Here is a 19,623-nt window from a genome sequence, read left to right on the forward strand (position 1 = left end):
GGAGTCACATGTACACCAGGCCCAGGTAAGGACGGCAGATTTCCTTCCCTAAAGGACACTAGTGAACCAGATGGGTTTTTACAACAATCAATAATGGTTTCATAACAAAAACAGAATTACCTGGAAAAACTCAGCAGGTCTGGCAGCAACGGCGGAGAAGAAAAGAGTTGACGTTTCGAGTCCTCATAACCAATAATGGTTTCATGATGACCATTACTGAGACTACTTTTTATTCCAGTTTTTATTTCACTAAAATTAGGGATGGGCAATAAATGCTGGCCTGGACAGTGATGCCCACATCCTGTGAAAGAATTAAGAAAACTGAATTTCAACTCCCCAGTTGCCATGGTGGGATTTGAACTCACATCTTTGGACCATTACTCCGGGCCTCTGGATTACCAGATCAGCAACTACACTACCATACTCACACTGTTAGGTGCTCAGGTACTATTTAACACGTTTTAGAAGCTCCCACATATCACAAAATATTTAATTTGCTAAGAAACCGACTAGGCATTTAAATAGGCCAGTGTGGTTTTAATTACTCAAAGCTGGCAGACTGGACACTCTTATTGAAATTTCCTATTTTCTGATGATAAACCCATTTTCATCTTTACTATTAACATTTCACCAGGAATCTAGCTGGTACATGAAAGATTTTGAGCTGGATGTTCACCGAGTCAGGATCACTAGGGAGCCCTTTAAAAATACCCACCCGGACCCGATTTCGAGATTCCTAACTGCATTCCTGTGGCTTCCAATTTTCGTGAGTGCCTCTCCAGGGGGTGGGCTGGCTCAGATCAAAAGACCACACCCTGCACTCCTGACCTGGCTGGCTCCATTGTCAGGATAGGCATATTCTAGTGCTCACCGCTTTTCATGGAGTTGGGCCAGCTTTCAATGAGTCGTGGTTCACTGCACCTCAGAGATGTCATGAACCTTAGACTGCATGAGGGGATCTTTTAAAAGGTAAGTTCCAAAGGTCCCCCTCATGCCTCCCCATGCCAGGGTATGTCCACCGCCCTCCCACTCCTTCTTTACTGCGACATTGACAGTAGTGATAAGAGGGCCACAGCTCGCAATCAAACAAGGTTTTCACTGGGGCTCAGGTGTTTTAGCAGAATAATGGATTTCTGGACGCTCAGCCAAGCTTCATTATATATTGTAATAACTGGAAAAACTCAGCAGGTCTGGCAGCATTTGTGGAGAGAGGAACAGAGTTAACATTTCGTGTCCATACAATGCTACTTCAGAGCTGAAGAGAGGTAGAAATGTAATGGGTTTTATATTGTTGGGGTGAGCAGGTGGAGCAAGATAGAAGGCCAGGGATAGATGGGAGCTCAGGAGAGATTTGACAAAGATGTCATGGACACAAGACAAAAGGAGTGTTAATGGTGGTGTTAAAGACTAAAGAAGGTGCTAATAGTGGCATAAAGCTAAGATAGCAGAATGTTTTCCTGGCTGAGAGCCCAGACATTTTACAATCTTTGAAAGTTGATGAACACGCAGAATTGTACTCGAACACAATCTGTAACCTCACAGCCTGGCATATCCCCCACTCTACCAATACCAACAAACCAGGGGATCAACCCTGGTTCAATGAAGAGTGCAGGAGGGCATGTCAGGAGCAGCACCAGGTATACCTAAAAATGAGGTGTCAATCTGGTGAAGCTATAACGCAGGACTACTTGCGCGCAAAACAGCATAAGCAGCAAGTGATAGACAGGGCTAACAACCAACGGATCAGATCTAAGCTCTGCAGTGCTGCCACATCCAGTGATGAATGGTGGTGGACAATTAAACAACTCACTGGTGGAGGAGGCTCCATAAATATCCCCATCCTCAATGACAGAGGAGCCCAGCACATCAGTGCAAAAGATAAGGCTGAAGCATTTGCTACAATCTTCAGCCAGAAGTGCCGAGTGGATGATCCATCTCAGCCTCTTCTGGAGGTCCCCAGCATCACAGGTGCTAGTCTTCAGCCAGTTCGAATCACTCCACGTGATATCAAAAAATGGCTGAAGGCACTGGATACTGCAAAGGCTATGGGCCCTGACAATACTCCGGCAATAGTGCTGAAGACTTGTGCTCCATAACTTGCTGCACCCCTAGCCAAGCTGTTCCAGTACAGCTACAACACTGGCATCTACCTGGCTATGTGGACAATTGCCCAAGTATGCCCTGTACACAAAAAGCAGGACAAATCCAACCTGGCCAATTACTGCCCCATCAGTCTACTCTCGATTATCAGTAAAGTAATGGAAGGGGTCATCAACTGTGCTATCAAGCGGCACTTGCTTAGTAATAACCTGCTCACTGACACCCAATTTGGGTTCTGCCAGGGCCACTCAGCTCCTGACCTCATTACAACCTTGGTTAACAAACATGGACAAAAGAACTGAACTCCCGAGGTGAGGTGTGAGTGACTGCCCTTGACATCAAGGCTGCATTTGACATCAAGGAGCCCTAGCAAAACTGGAGTCAATGGTAATCAGGGGGAAAACTCTTGGCTGATTGGAGTCATACCTAGCACAAAGGAAGATGGTTGTGGTTGTTGGAGGTCAGTCATCTCAGCTCCAGGACATCACTGCAGGAGTTCCTCAGGGTAGTGTCCTAGGCCCAACCATCTTCAGCTGCTTCATCAATGACCTTCCTTCCATCATAAGGTCAGAAGTGGGGATGTTCGCTGATGATTGTACAATGTTCAGCACCATTTGCAACTCCTCAAATACTGAAGCAGTCCATGTCCAAATGCAGGAAGACCTGGACAACATTCAGGTTTGGGCTGACAAGTGGCAAGAAACATTCATGCCACACAAGTCCCAGGTAATGACCATCTCCAACAAGAGAGAATCCAACCATCGTCACTTGAAGTTCAATGGCATTACCATCACTGAATCCCCCACTATCAACATCCTGCAGGTTACCATCAACCAGAAACTGAACTGGACTAGCCATATAAATACTGTGGCCAGAAGAGCAGGTCAGAGGCTAGGAATCGTGCGATGAGTAACTCACCTCCTGACTCCCCAAAGCCTGTCCACCACCTACAAGGCATAAGTCAGGGTTGTGATGGAATACTCTCCACTTGCCTGGATGAGTGCAGCTCCAACAACACTCAAGAAACTCAACACCATCCAGAACAAATGAGCCCACTTGATTGGCACCCCATCCACAAACATTCACTCCCTCCACCACCTACCCAAAGTAGCAGCAGTGTGTGTGTGCCACCTACAAGATGCACTGCAGGAACTCACCAAGGTACCTTAGGCAGCACCTTCCAAACCCATGACCACTTATATCTGGAAGGACAAGGGCAGCAGATAGATGGGGACCCCACTAAGTTCTCCTCCAAATCATTCAACATCCTGACTTGGAAATATATTGCCGTTTCTTTACTGTCGCTGGGTCAAAATCCTGGAACTCCCTTTCTAACAGCACCGTGGGTGCACCTACACCACATGGACTGCAGCGGTTCAAGAAGGCAGCTCACCCACCACCTTCTCAAGGGCAACTAGGGATGGGCAATAAATGCTGACCCAGCCAGCAAAGTCCACATCCTGAGGATGAGTAAAAAAAAATAATCTAGTTCAGATTGGGTGTTTTCATATGGCGTAGTTGTGCGGATTCATATGTGTTTTCATATGGCGTAGTTGTGCGGATGGACTTGACAGGCAGGTTCTGGCACATGTGCCACACATGAAATACCAGGTGTTGTTGTTTTTGGCATTGGCACCCGCTGCCAAGCCACTGTAACCACTGGTCATTGCGGTGGTGCTCGCCAGCCCACAGGAGCCACCAGCATAGATTTCAAGCGCATCTTAGATGTGATTACTCAACTGCCACAAAACAGTAACTTTATTCATGATCCCACAACGCATCCCCCCCCCCCGCCCCCCCCACCAACCCATCCCCCACCCCGGAAATAGACGAAGCAGATGTCAGATTCTTAAGTTACTCTTTTTGGAGGGGAGGTGATGGTGATGGAATGAGGGAAATGGCCAGGCTGAGCCGAGGGAAATCTGGTCACCTTATATCAGGTTTCCAGTTCTTAGTCTATTGGTGTGAACGCCACTGCCTGATATCTGAGAGTGTTTGACCTGACAGTAATGATTAAGAACAAAGGTATGTACATTTCTACAGAATCTTTTCACACATCTGAGAATTGTGCATCAGGTACAACGAATAAACTGCTTTCAACCTTTTTGGGAAGTAAATTGCTTCCCCTCCCCACTCAAAGTGCAGTTGCTGTTGTTGAGGTGAAGCAAGGTAGAGTAATCTTTTCCACAGGTTATACTGCTGACTTCAATGATTTACCAGCAGATGGATTGAAGATGACAGCTGGTGATGAGGTTTACATACCAATCATGTTTTAATATGTTGTGGAGCAGCGGTAAGAGCTGCAACAGAATCGGGAAGTGGAAAATTCAAGCAGATAAATAGGAACGAGGCCGAATTTATGTTTTTCACCTGGTCTCTACTGGCTTAATTTGTCTGTAATTTCTGCTATCTCTTTACCACGAGTAGTGACTGCATCTCTGTCTGAAGCACAGCTGTACTCACAGGTCCCCTCTCAAACTGTGTGCAATAGGAACAGGAGAAGGGCATTCAGCCCCTTAAACCCACTCTGTCATTCGGTTTGTTCATGGTTGATCCATATCTTAACTCCGCCTTCCCGCCTTGGACTCTGTGACTTCTAAAACCTTACCCTAACAAATATCTATAAATCTCAATTTTGGAACTTTCAGTTGATCCCCAGAATCAGCAGTTTTTTGAGGGAGAGAGTTCCAGATTTCCGCTCCCCTTGTGCATGAAGAAGTGCTTCCTGACATCATCCTCGAATGGACCGGCTCTCATTTTAATGTTCTGACCCCTTGTTCTGGACTCCACCCACCACCCCTCACCCCCCACCCCCTCCCAACCCCCAACCACCCCACCCCACCCCACCAGAGGAAATAATTTTTCTCCATCGACCCTATCAAATCCTTCAATTGTCTTAAACGCTTCAATTGGATCACCCCTTAATCTTCCATATTCAGGGAAATACAATCCTAATCTAAAATTGATCCTCATAATTTAACCCTTTCAGCCTATCATGGTGAATCTGCTCTGCACTCCCTCCACGGTCGGTATCAGTGCGGTTAACAGAACTGAACCCAGTTACTCGAGATGGGGTCTGACCAGAGTTCTATATAAATGTAACTTCCACCTCTTTGTTTTCCTGCCCTCTTAAGGTAAAGGCCAATATTTCATTCGCCATTTTAATTGTTGTAATTATTGTAAGTTTCCCTCTGTGATTATCTTATCAGTTATCTCATCGAAACCTAAAAAATACTTAAAGCAATAGACAGGGTAGATGCAGGTAAGACATTTCCCCTGGCTGGGGAGTCTAGAACCAGGGGACACAATTTCAAAACAAGGGGAAGCCACTGAGGACCGAGACGAGGAGAAATTTCTTCACTCAGAGGTTGTGAATCTTTAGGATTCTCTACCCCAGGAGGCTGTGGAAGCTCAGTCATTGAGCATGTTTAAAGTAGAGTTTGACAGATTTCTAAATACCAGTGACATAAAGGGATATGGGGATGGTGTGGGGAAAAGGCATTGAAGTGGATTAATTTTTTTATTCTATCATGGGATGTGGGCATCACTGGCTAGGCCAGCATTTGTTCCCCATCTCTAATTGCCCTTGAGAAGGTGGTGGTGAGCTGCCTTCTTGAACCGCTGCAGTGCCTGTGGTGTAGGTACATCCACTGTGCTGTTAGGGAGGGAGTTCCAGGATTCTGACCCAGTGACAGTGAAGGAACGGTGATTTATTTCCAAGTCAGGATGGTGAGTGGCTTGCAGGGGAACTTCCAGGTAGTGGTGTTCCCATTTATCTGCTGCCCTTGTCCTTTTAGATGGTCGTGGGTTTGGAAGGTGCTGTTTAAGGAGCCTTGGTGAGTTCCTGCATGATTGTATTGACTGGTGTAGCAAGCTCGACAGGCTGAATGGCCTACTCCTGCTCCTATGTTCCTACACACAGGATGAGGTAACTCTCCGATTCATCCTTCTTGTTGCTTCCCTGAACTCACAGCTGTGCATCAACTAAGAAGAATAATGAGGAGATAAAAGCAAAATACTGTGGATGCTGGAAATGTTGGAAAATCTCAGCAGCTCTAACAGCATCTGATGTTTCTGTTTTTAAGGAGGTGTTGGTCATGGGAAACTGTTACAGCAAAGGACCCATGCCGTTAGAGTGCTTAGCCTTTATTTATCTTTAATTGCAAAGCTAGGTGAAGGCTCATAGTGCAGGCTAACACTACAACTGAAAGGAGCTGAGGAGAAGGTAGGATGAATTAACAATGGTTAAAAGTGAATAAGTCAAAGTTGATTAAACTACACCAAATTTCTGTTTAAAAAGTTGTGCAGGTTTTTAAGAGAGATTCTGAGGGAGGCGCCTCAATGGGCTGAATGACCTTCTTCTATGCCACAATGATTCTGTAATGACTTCTGGTCCCATTCTAGCAAACCTCCTCCACATCCTTCCCAAGCCCTTGACTCCTTCCTAAAGTGTGGTGCTCAGAATTGGACACAATAATGTGTTGGGAGGCTGGGGATTGGGGCTGGGGGGAGTGAAAAAGTGGAATACAATAATATTTAATTATATTGGTTAAATTAATTAATATTAAATTATGTGGCTAATACAAAATCTAAATCTCACATTAGCTTCTCAGTTAGATTGGGATGTATTCATTAAGAGTTCCAAAGAAACTATTTGTGCTAATATTTCTTGATATGTTGTGATTTTTGTTTGTGAAGTCTCAGTAGTTCCTCAATGACAGACAGTAGACTTGACAATATCTCTAGGAAGATTTTTCCATGGCTTAATTGACTTTAGCAGAGGTGGTAGAGGTTACAGAATGTGAAGGGAGCTGGTCTGAACTACAGTCTGGGTCCAAATTAATCCTAAGCATGAGGTGATGACCAAAGTTCCAATGTTTACATCCCGTACACCATCAATATTCTCAGAAAATGCTGGAAAAACTCAACAGGTCTAACAGCATCTGTGGAGAGAGAAACAGAGTTGACGTTTTGAGCTTGTATGACTCTTCTTCAGAGCTGAAGAGAAGCAAAAATGTGATGAAATTTGTGCTGTTTAAGTAGGGGTGGGGTGGAGCAGGTGAAGCTGGATAGAAGGCCAGTGATAGGTGGGGGCAAAGGAGAGATTGACAAAGACACTCATGACATCTGAAGGCTCGAAACATTAACTCTGTTTCTCTCTCCACAGATGCTGTCAGACCTGCTGAGTTTTTCCAATGTTTTCTCTTTTTGTTTCAGGATTCCAGCATCCACAGTATTTTGCTTTTACCATCAATATTCTGTCAGCAAATCTGTCAATGCCACCATTATGCTGAAGCTTTGACTTTTCATTCATAATCTACCAGAACCAGGGTATTGTTCTGACACCTGCAAAAATGAAACAGAAAAGCCAAGGATCCTTGAGTGAATTTTGGAGTTAGAACTCGCAAATTAAATTTAGAAATGGCTAGCTGCCTTACCATTTCCAGGAACAAGTCGACTTCTAGGCAGCTCACATGAATGGCACCTGTTAGTCACGTGCGTCAAGTGGGTCACCTCCTTTCAGGCAGTGGTAGAGTTTAAAAATAAGTCAAGAGCAAGCAAGTCACCAATATGCTGAGGGGCTTTGCAGTGGTCAGTTATATATTGGCAAAGGCCTGGAGCAGGTCTGCTTTTCCACAGCTGAATAGTGGTATGAGCAATTAAACATGAAAAGGAAAAATAATTATCATTATAATACACAGCAAATGTCTATGTTTGGGTCTGGATTAACAACAACAATGTAACATAATAAAGGCTCGAGGGGCCATATGGCCCACTCCTGCTTGTTAATCCAATTCTAGGTCTGATGGTGAAGCATGAAACTAGACACTAATATTTTTCATGATAGTTTGTTTATTTACAGAATGTACTATTACTTATGCCTGCTTCCTGCCTATTACCCCAGTTCCCAGCAGTCTCTCTTTATACTTGCTCTAGGTACTTAATTAAGCCATGCCCTTCACCTGTGCATCTTAGCAAAATAACTAACAAAACCATTAACACTTCTCCTGCTTCTTACATTTTTAAAACATTCCTCTAGGAGCGCTATAAAACAAAATTCAACATCGAGTCACATAGGGAGGTAGCAGGGCAGGTTACCCAAAGCTTGTACTTTTCTTTGTCTGTACTTTGTTCTTTCAAGTTTTTTTACGCAGAGGGTAGTGAGTGTCTGGAATTCGCTGCCAGAGGAGGTGGTGGAAGCAGGTACGATAATGGTGTTTAAGAGGCAGCTTAACAAATCCATGAAAGGATGAGAATAGAGGGATACGGACCCCGGAAGTGCAAAATGTTTTAGTTGCTGGGCAATGTGATCAGCGCAGGCTTGGAGGGCCGAAGGGGGCCTGTTCCTGTGCTGTACTTTTCTTTGTTCTTTGTTCTCTTTGTCCTTAAAAGAGGTAGGTTTTGAGGAGCATCTTTAAGGAGGAGAGCAAGATGGAGGGCTTTCCATTCCCCCCCCCCCTCCCCCTCCCCAAAGGTGGATCCCTCGATCAGGTACGAGCAACACGGAACCCCACCCTGGAAGGTCACAAGCAAACACGCCAGGCTTTATTTTCAGTCCCCTGTGTGGCCGCCTGCTCACTGCTGGGTGATTACCAGCGGTGGTGGGGATGAGGCCTTTAATTGGACCTAAATTGGTGGAGGGGCGGGAAATCCGTCCTTGTGTCTTCCCACCACGGACCTAATCGGGTGGATGCAGGAAGGTGATGGGGTCCCCACCCACCACCCTGATTAAATGCTCCTGCACCACCTAACCTGCCAAGGGAGCGGGTATTAAATTCCACCCTACATACCTTCTTCCCATCTCAATTAATTGAGTTGTTGACGGGTTATTGCCCCCGATCCAGCATATGCACGTCAGTGCATCAGTGAACTGGCTAAGGCTTTAAGCTAAGCCTTATCCCATCTTCACCCGATGCTCAAACATCTGTACTTCCAACTGGGATTAGTGTGATCAATGATGAGGAACAGGAGCTCTGGCTGATTTCCCTCTCTCTGCTGAAGAGGGAGACTAACCATCGTGTCTAAACTGAAGTCAATGAATTCAGCAGCCATTCCAAATGAACTGGGAAACATTCTGGGGTCAATCGCTGGCTAAGTTGCATACTATCTTTAACAGCTGACATTGGGATTCTGACAAATTTGCAGGGCAGGGCTGAAAGAGAGAAAAAAAAAATTCCCACAACTAGTTAGACTTTCTATTCTCAAGCTGCCATGTTTCAAAATCAGGAGATTAACAGAGGATTCTGCTTCCTGTAGGCTGAAACGTTTCCAGCACAGATACAGCAGCTGAGCGCATATCTAACAAGCACTCTTGGGAGTTTAATTGCGTCACACATCAATATTCAGTGCCTCCATGGTGCTGTTGGGAAGGTCCATTAACTAAGAGTAAAAAATCGACACAAGGGAAAAAAACGCAGTCCAAAACGAATTAAGTATCAATAGGACCTCATTAGTATGGCCCCAGATACATTAATAAAAACACAGAAGACAAGAGTACTACACCTGCCCAGTCCCATTAGATTCAAAATTGTAGCATTATCAATTTATATTCCAAGCCAAGCCTAGCAGCCGACTGCTAGTACAATTTTCTAATTGTGGTTTCAGCTGACTTTTCACGCACAAAGACTCGTGTAAGATGTTGCTTCATTGCACAGCTGCTCAAAGCGCTTTCCTTATTTAAAATCAGTTCTTTCCCGTTGTTGGATAAAACATCGTCCTACTTACAGTCACTTGGTCGTGCAGAACATGAATGTCACTGAAAAGAGAGACATGTTGCTGAAGCTTTTCATCTTGTGCTCATCAGGATAAATGCAAGAATGCCAAATTTCAAAAATCAAATCACATCTAACAGTGGTGTGTGTCTTTGGTTATTCGTAACAGGTGGACTACAGAACCAGCCAGCTCTTCCAAAACCCAAAATAAAACGTCTACTGTTAGTTGTGATTCCGTGATTGGGCTGCACTTGCTGAACAATTCTAAGTGCCCTAATAGCCACACGAACAACCAGTTTAAGCTAAACACCTACTCAAAGTGACATACATTCATTCACAGTGACCCATTCTCTGCAAACAAAAGAGATAGTTTCAATCCTTGAGGATTTTTTAAATTATTGGGGAGCTTGGCAGGGGGCCCCAAGTTCTCTGATGATTTTACTATGGCAACGCCTCAGCCAGAGTCAAATTGCCAACCAATCAGCATCCTGTAGTATAAATTGGTGTGATTGTTTGAAATTTGGTATTCTTGTGTTTGTCCTGATGAGTCCAAATGAAAAGCTTTGGCAACATGTCTCTCTTTTCAGCAATATTGTCATTTTTAATTTTCTACCTATTTCGTATTTGTCTCTGTTCCTTTGCATGATGCATTGCTGTAACCCTGAGTTGAATCTTACCAGGTCTCTAGGGGCAGGCTCAGTAGTGGGGTGGGGGAAGTATGTAAAATGGTGAGGGAAGGCAAGGGGTGCATTGTTCATCGTCTTCCTTTTGCCATGGCATTTTATCACTGATGGGGATATTGGAGGATGCCTCCCAATCAGAGCCCAATTGTGCCACTTAAGTAGCCATTTAATAGCCCATTCCTGCCACCACTGGATGTTACTTGTGGGGTTGGGGCCTCCACTGTGTGGGGAGACTGCCTGGTGAACCCTCCCTGCAGGGCTCATGGGCAGGTGCTCCTAATCGGGCACTCTATGGCCCACAAAAGAGCTCCTCTGGGGGCAGTGGTTTTCCCTACAGCAACAGAACCCATCCCCAGCTCCACTCCCCTGGCTGCCCCCGGCCCACCTGACTGGCCTTGGATACCCAACATCTCACTTACCTCTGTGCAGGGGCAGCATGTTGTCTCTTCAGCTGAGCGCAGTTCCAGTCGAGGCCACCATTCCTGGTGGCACTGCTGAGCTCCCGGCCCCCCGACTGGTTGACAGCTCTTGAGGGCAGGTCACCATCCTTTAGAGGGAGGGGAGTCTCAGTGATAACTAATTAGTTGGACCAAAAATGCGGCTGGGAGTCCCACAAAAGGTCAAAGTGGGGTTGCCCCTGGCTTTTGGGCCTGTTGTCAGGCTCCCCGTTGCCCTCAGTAAATTCTGGCCCAGTTGTGCAAGGTTCAAATTTGTTGAGGACTCTCAATCATCTGCCAACTGTCCTTAATGAAGGAAACATCCTTATTGTGGCACATAATCCAAGGGCCTCTGTAGTTTATTAGACAGAAGGAATGATCTTACATTTATATCCCATCTTTCCTGGCCCCAGGATCGTCCATGGCGATTATGGCCAATGAAATACCTTTGAATTGTTGTCACTATTACAAACTGGAAAATCAGAGCCAGTCCATTCAGGGGAGAAGTTAGGAAATGCTTCTTCACACAAGGGGTGATAGAAGTGCAGATCTCTCTCCCACAATTAATAACTGTAAGCTCTAGATTTTGGCTGCACCTGGGGAATTAAGGGACATGGAGGCAAGGTTTGTAAATGGGTTAGGGTCGGCAATGATCTCAATGAATGACCATAAAGGCTAAAGGGGCTGAATGGCCTCTTGCTGCTCCTTGCTACGTACCTTCAGCGCTTTCTGAGCATGCTCGCTGGAGCCAATAGCAATCAGCCCGGGACCAGCCATAGTGCAGTAACTCTTCAAATGCAAAGTACCTGTGACAGTGACTTTAGAAACAGCATAGTCCTGTATGGAAGAAAATAACAATGGAATTTAAATTGCATAGAATGCTGACTCAAATCCTCCAAAACTATAGCTAATTGTGTATAAGCAGGATAATATTCACCAACTGCTTTAAGATAGATTTTTGCCTCCAATTTTCTCTTCAATGTGTTGCTTTTTCTTTCTTTGCTATGGGTAACTCCAATCTTCTGGTGCTATATCCTTTCTTTCATCATGGCTCAGAGAGTGAGGGTGTCAGCAGAGTAGTTAGTGTAGGAAAAGTGGGGAAATATCACAGCTAACACCCATAAACCAACCCATACACCCACACACCAACACACAGACCCATACACCCACACACCAACACACTGACCCACATACCAACCCATACACCCACACACCAACACACTGACCTACATACCAACCCATACACCCACACACCAACACACAGACCCACACACCAACCCATACACCCACACACCAACACACAGACCCACACACCAACCCATACACCCACACACCAACACACAGACCCATACACCCACACACCAACACACCAACCCATACACCCACACACCAACACACAGACCCACACACCAACCCATACACCCACACACCAACATACAGACCCACACACTAACCCATACACCCACACACCAACACACTGACCTACATACCAACCCATACACCCACACACCAACACACTGACCTACATACCAACCCATACACCCACACACCAACACACTGACCTACATACCAACCCATACACCCACACACCAACACACAGACCCATACACCCACACACCAACACACAGACCCACACACCAACCCATACACCCACACACCAACACACTGACCCACACACCAACCCATACACCCACACACCAACACACAGACCCACACACCAACCCATACACCCACACACCAACACACTGACCTACATACCAACCCATACACCCACACACCAACACACTGACCTACATACCAACCCATACACCCACACACCAACACACTGACCCACATACCAACCCATACACCCACACACATACCCACACACCAACACACTGACCCACACACCAACCCATACACCCACACACCAACACACAGACCCACACACCGACCCATACACCCACACACCAACACACAGACCCATACACCAACCCATACACCCACACACCAACCCATACACCCACACACCAACACACAGACCCATACACCAACCCATACACCCACACACCAACACACTGACCCACACACCAGCCCACCCACACACCAACACACAGACCCACACACCCACACACCAACACACAGACCCATACACCCACACACCAACACACTGACCTACATACCAACCCATACACCCACACACCAACACACAGACCCATACACCCACACACCAACACACAGACCCACACACCAACCCATACACCCACACACCAACACACAGACCTACATACCAACCCATACACCCACACACCAACACACAGACCCACACACCAACCCATACACCCACACACCAACACACTGACCTACATACCAACCCATACACCGACACACCAACACACTGACCCACACACCGACCCATACACCCACACGCCAACAAACAGACCCATACACCAACCCATACACCCACACACCAACCCATACACCCACACACCAACACACAGACCCATACACCAACCCATACACCCACACACCAACACACAGACCCATACACCAACCCATACACCCACACACCAACCCATACACCCACACACCAACACACAGACCCATACACCAACCCATACACCCACACACCAACACACAGACCCATACATCCACACACCAACACACTGACCCACATACCAACCCATACACCCACACACCAACACACAGACCCACACACCAACCCATACACCCACACACCAACACACAGACCCACACACCAACCCATACACCCACACACCAACACACAGACCCACACACCAACACAAAGACCCACACACCAACAAACTGACCCACATACCAACCCATACACCCACACACCAACACACTGACCCACATACCAACCCATACACCCACACACCAACACACTGACCTACATACCAACCCATACACCCACACACCAACACACAGACCCATACACCCACACACCAACACACAGACCTACATACCAACCCATACACCCACACACCAACCCATACACCCACACACCAACACACAGACCCACACACCAACCCATACACCCACACACCAACACACAGACCCACACACCGACCCATACACCCACACACCAACACACAGACCCACACACCAACCCATACACCCACACACCAACACACAGACCCACACACCAACCCATACACCCACACACCAACACACAGACCTACATACCAACCCATACACCCACACACCAACCCATACACCCACACACCAACCCATACACCCACACACCAACACACAGACCCACACACCAACCCATACACCCACACACCAACACACATACCCACACACCAACCCATACACCCACACACCAACCCATACACCCACACACCAACACACAGACCCACACACCAACCCATACACCCATAAACCAACACACAGACCCATACACCCACACACCAACACACAGACCCACACACCAACCCATACACCCACACACCAACACACTGACCCACACACCAACCCATACACCCACACACCAACACACTGACCTACATACCAACCCATACACCCACACACCAACACACTGACCCACATACCAACCCATACACCCACACACCAACACACTGATCTACACGCCAACCCATACACCCACACACCAACACACAGGCCCACACACCAGCCCACCCACACACCCAGACCCACACACCAATCCATACACCCACACAGCAACCTACACACCCACACACCAACCCACACACCAACCCATACACCCACACACTAACCCATACACCCACACACCAACCCAGACACCAACCCATACACCCACACACCAACCCATATAGCCACACACCAACCCACATGCTAAGACACACACCAACACGCACACCAACATGCCCACAAATCAACACACACACCCATACCATCTCACACACACCCACACACCAATACGCACACACATCCACATCAACTCACACACTCCCACACACCAACATGCACACACACACCCACACACCAACATACTCTAACCCACACACACACAGGTAACCACACACATGACAATACCATTCCCCCTCCCACCAACATATCAACTCACACACACACCAATCCACAACGCCCTTCCTAACCAACACGCACAAACTAACACACGCTAACTCACCACACATGCCAACAAACCTAATCACTCCCCCAAACGCACCCAGTCACCAGTAGAAATTATTGGATAGTTACCAACAGTGGGAATAACTGTTGAATTTTGCTGTGGAATTATTCCAAGAGGACCCCCCCACCTGCCACATCAAAGTGCCAACCTGGACAGTGAACATCAGCGGACAAGTCAACACTGAGAAAGGAAGTGGAACCACAGCCAAGAATCTGTGCCCAACTGATCAGGAGAGGGTTTTGATAGAGTAGATCGGGAGAAATTACTTCCACAGGCAGGGGACCCAGATTGGAGGATGTGGTAAAGGAGCTGGAGGGATAGTTGTTGTGATCTGGAAGGCGCTGCCTGAAAGGGCAGTGGAAGCAGATTCAATAATAACTTTCAAAATTGGATAACTGCTAGAATAGGAAGAAAGATATCTGAAGGGCTAAGGCTGGTTGGGGGCTTTGGGGGGTGGGGGGGTGGGGGAGGGGGGGGAGGAGGGGCAGTGGGACTAATTGGAGAGCTCTTTCAAAGAGTCAGCACAAGGATGAATGAGCTCCTTCTGTACTATAAGATTCTACGATGCTATAGAAACTGACTGGATTCATGTGTACCTGATGGCAAGTCACTGAATTGTTATTGTGAGCGTGAAAACTGGTTGACTCATCCCTAACAGGGCAACTGCTGTCCCTGTCTGAGAATTGCATCTCTGGCTGGGGTATTGCTTCGTGCGACACTGGGCTGTGCCTTCAAACATCAAGCCATCAAGAAAGCTTATGCCACTTTCAAATAATAGAAGCGCAGAATCACAGAATTGTTATGGGGTGGGAGCCTCTCTGAATTCCGTGTAGCCCCGCACATTCTCCCTTTTCAAATAATAATCCAATTCCTTTTTGAATGCTTCAATTGAACCTGCTTCCACCACACTCTCAGGCAGTGCATTCCAGACCTTAACCATTCACTGCGTGAAAAAGCTTTTTCTCATGTCGATCGTTTCACCAGTGGGAACAGGTTCTCCCTATCTGCTCTGCCCAGACCCCTGGGGATTTTGAATACCTCTATCAAATCTCCTCTCAGCCTTCTTTTCTCCAAGGAAAATACTCCCAACCTCTCCAATCTATCCTCATAACTGAAGTTCCTCAACCCTGCAACCATTCTTGTGAATCTTTTCTGCACTGCACTTAAATTTGACCTTTTCCTACATGTTCACCATATCAATATTAGTATTACACAGGACAAATGGCACAGAAACAGGTCCCTTGGCCTAACAGGTCCATGCCAGTGTTTATACTCCACATGAGCCTCCTCCCATCCCTCTTCATCTCACCATATCAGCATATCGTTCTGTTCCTTTCTCTTGCATGTTCTCATCCAAATTCCACTTAAATGTAGGACCCTTTCAGCAGCCTCTACACCTCCATTCACCACCAGGATGGTCTGAGGGCTCTCCGCTTCTTCCTTGAACAGAGGTCCGAACAATCCCCATTCACCACTACTCTCCTCCGTCTGGCTGAACCTGTTCTCTCACTGAACAATTTCTCCTTAAACTTGTCTCACTTCCTTCAAATAAAAGGTGTGGCTATGGGTACCCGCATGGGTCCCAGTTATGCCTGTCTCTTTAAGGGGTACGTGGAACATTCCTTGTTCCAGTCCTACTCAGGCCCCCTCCCACAACTCTTTCTCTGGTACCTCAATGACTGTTTCAGTGCTGCTTCATGCTCTCGTCTGGAACTAGAAAATTCATTAGTTTTGCTTCCAATTTCCACCTCTCCATCACCTTCACATGGTCTATCTCTGACATGTCTCTCTTCTTCCTTGACCTCTCTGTCTCCATTTCTGGTGATAGACTGTCCACCAAAATTCATTACAAGCCCACTGACTCCCATAGCTACCTCAATTACAGCTCCTCAGCTTCCTGTAAGGACTCCATCCCATTCTCTCAGTTCCTTCGCCTCCATCGCATCTGTTCTGATGATGCTACCTTCCACAACGGCACTTCTGACATATCTTCCTTTTCCCTTAACCGAGGTTTCCCCCCGACTGTAGTTGACAGATCCCTCAACTGTGTCTGACCCAGCTCCCCCACCTTTGCCCTCACACCTTCCCCTCCCGCACCCCCGCCCCCCCTCAGAACCATGATAGGGTCCCCCTTGTCCTCAGTTTTCACCCCACCAGCCTCCGCATTCAAAGGATCATCCTCCGCCATTTCCACCAGCTCCAGCATGATTGATGCCACCACCAAACACATCTTCCCCTCACCACGCCACCCCCCCACCCCGCTGTCAGCATTCCATAGGGACCATTCCCTCTGTGACACCTGGTCCACTCCTCCATCACCTCCAACTACTCAACTCCTTCCCACGGCACATTCCCATGTAATCGCAGAAGGTGCAACACCTGCCCCTTTACCTCCTCCCTCCTCATCATCCAAGGGCTCAAACACTCCTTTCAAGTGAAGCAGCATTTCACTTGCACCTCCTCCAATTTGGTCTACTGCATTCATTGCTCCCAATGCGATTTCCTCTACATTGGAGAGACCAAATGCAGACTGGGTGACCACTTTGCGGAACTCCTTTGGTCTGTCCGCAAGCATGACCCAGACCTCCCTGTCGCTTGCCATTTCAACACTCCACCCTGCTCTCATGCCCACATGTCCGTCCTTGGCCTGCTGCATTGTTCCAGTGAAGCTCAACGCAAACTGGAGGAACAGCACCTCATCTTCTGATTAGGCACTTTACAGCCTTCTGAATTTAACAATTTTTTTCTCTCAGAGGGTTGTGCAACTTTGGAACTCTCTGCCTCAGAAGATGGTGGAGGCGGGGTCACTGAACATTTTTAAGGCAGAGGTAGATAGGTTCTTGTTAGGCAAGGGAATCAAAGGTTATCAGGATTAGATGGGAATGAGGAAATCGACTCACAAGAAGATCAGCCATGATCTTATTGAATGGTGGAGCAGGCTCGAGGGGCCGAATGGTCTACTCCTGTTTCTATTTCTTATGTTCTTAACATTGAGTTCAACAACTTCAGGCCATGAACTCTGTTCTCCATTTTGATCTTTTTTTCAAAGCCTGTCATGAAGCTATTAATGTATATTATTGGAAATTATTTTTCTTTTAAAATAGAGGTTTAGTCTGTGGGTGGGTCTTAATTGGATTAAAGCTAGCTCGTCTGGGTGCTTTGATGTGTACTAGTTTTGATATGTAAGAGAGCTAGGGTACATTTGCATTTTGTTGAATAGAACATTCAAGAAGGCGAGTGAAATCTGGCACCTAGCTAGCAGAGACCAAGCAATATGTTTATATTACGAATAAAATTGGTATTATGAAAGGGGTTTCATTGTTAGAAGAGGTGGAGTTCAAAGGAGTGGTGTAGTGGTAAAATGTCGCTCGACTAGTAATCCAGAGACCTAGCTAATTTTTTTCCTTATTATTTATTCAAGGGATGTGGGCTTCGTTGGCTGGGCCAGCATTTATTGCCCATCCCTAATTGCCCTTGAGAAGGTGATGGGTTCAAATCCCACCATGGCAGCTGGTGGAATTTAAACCCAGTTAATAAATCTGGAATATAAATCTGGCCTCAATGATAATGAGCATGAAACTATCTTTGACTGTTGTAAAAACTGTTCTGGTTCACTACTGTTCTTTAGGAAAGGAAATCTGCCATCCTTACCTGGACTGGCCTATATGTGACTCCAGACCCACTGGCAATGTGGTTGTCTCTTAACTACAAGGTCAGTTCAAGGACAATTAGGGATGAACAATAGCGATCCCCACATCCCATAAAAGAACTTAAAAAAGCAAAAAAATCTTCTTTACATCTACCCTCCCCTTCATAACGTGAACACCTCTATCCGGTCAGCCTTCTCTTATGTAGACGCATCATAAATTCATAAGAAAAAAAATTCACACTCACCTTAAAAACATCAGCCAGAATTTCAGCACCCCGTTGATTGGTTCTCTTCGAAAGACCCACAAAGAATTCTTTACCTGAATGCAAATAAGGCCAAAAAATACTTTGTTGGAATTGTATTGGTCACAGTCGAATATGGCATTGGTACAGCAGGAATGGTACTGTTCTTTCTGCCACTGGTGCTAACAAGCTCTACACTGTGTTGCCCTCTTCCTACCCTCCAAATAGCCTTTACTGAAAGGGGGTGGGACTATAAAAGTAGGGAAGTCTTGCCACAACTGTATAGGGCATTGGTGAGATCACACCTGGAGTGCTGTGTATAGTTTTGGTCACCTTACTTAAGGTGGGATATACTTGCATTGGAAGCAGTTCCGTGAAGGTTCACTTGGCTGATTCCCAGGATGAAGGGGTTGTTCTATGAGGAAAGGTTGAGCATGTTGGGCCTAAACTCACTGGAGTTTAAAAGAATGAGAGGTGATCTTATTGAAATGTGTAAGATTCTGAGTGGGTCTTGACAGGTGGATGTGAGAGGACGTTTCCTCTCCTAGGGGATCCAGAACTAGGGGTCACTGTTTAAAAATGAGGAGCCCCCTCCATTTAAGATGGAGATGAGGAGGAATTTCTTATTTCAGAAGGTCGTCAGTCTGTGGAATTCTCTTGCTCAGAGAGCAGTGGAGGCTGGG

At 46.5% G+C, this 19,623-nt stretch overlaps 1 protein-coding gene across 2 annotated transcripts in view; it reads right to left on the reverse strand.

Moving 5' to 3' along the window:
• ddah1 (dimethylarginine dimethylaminohydrolase 1) overlaps positions 1–19,623 on the reverse strand; it is a 222,447-nt gene that overhangs the window by 16,330 nt on the left and 186,494 nt on the right. For both annotated transcript variants that reach the window (XM_041207591.1, XM_041207590.1), the window contains exons 3-4: positions 18,944–19,017; positions 11,650–11,769 (exon numbers count right to left, since the gene is read on the reverse strand). In XM_041207591.1, coding sequence (XP_041063525.1) covers positions 11,650–11,769; positions 18,944–19,017 — 194 coding nt within the window. The remainder of the gene's footprint in view (positions 1–11,649; positions 11,770–18,943; positions 19,018–19,623) is intronic.

Source organism: Carcharodon carcharias, chromosome 16 (assembly GCF_017639515.1).
Source record: "Carcharodon carcharias isolate sCarCar2 chromosome 16, sCarCar2.pri, whole genome shotgun sequence".
Lineage (NCBI taxonomy): Eukaryota > Metazoa > Chordata > Chondrichthyes > Lamniformes > Lamnidae > Carcharodon > Carcharodon carcharias.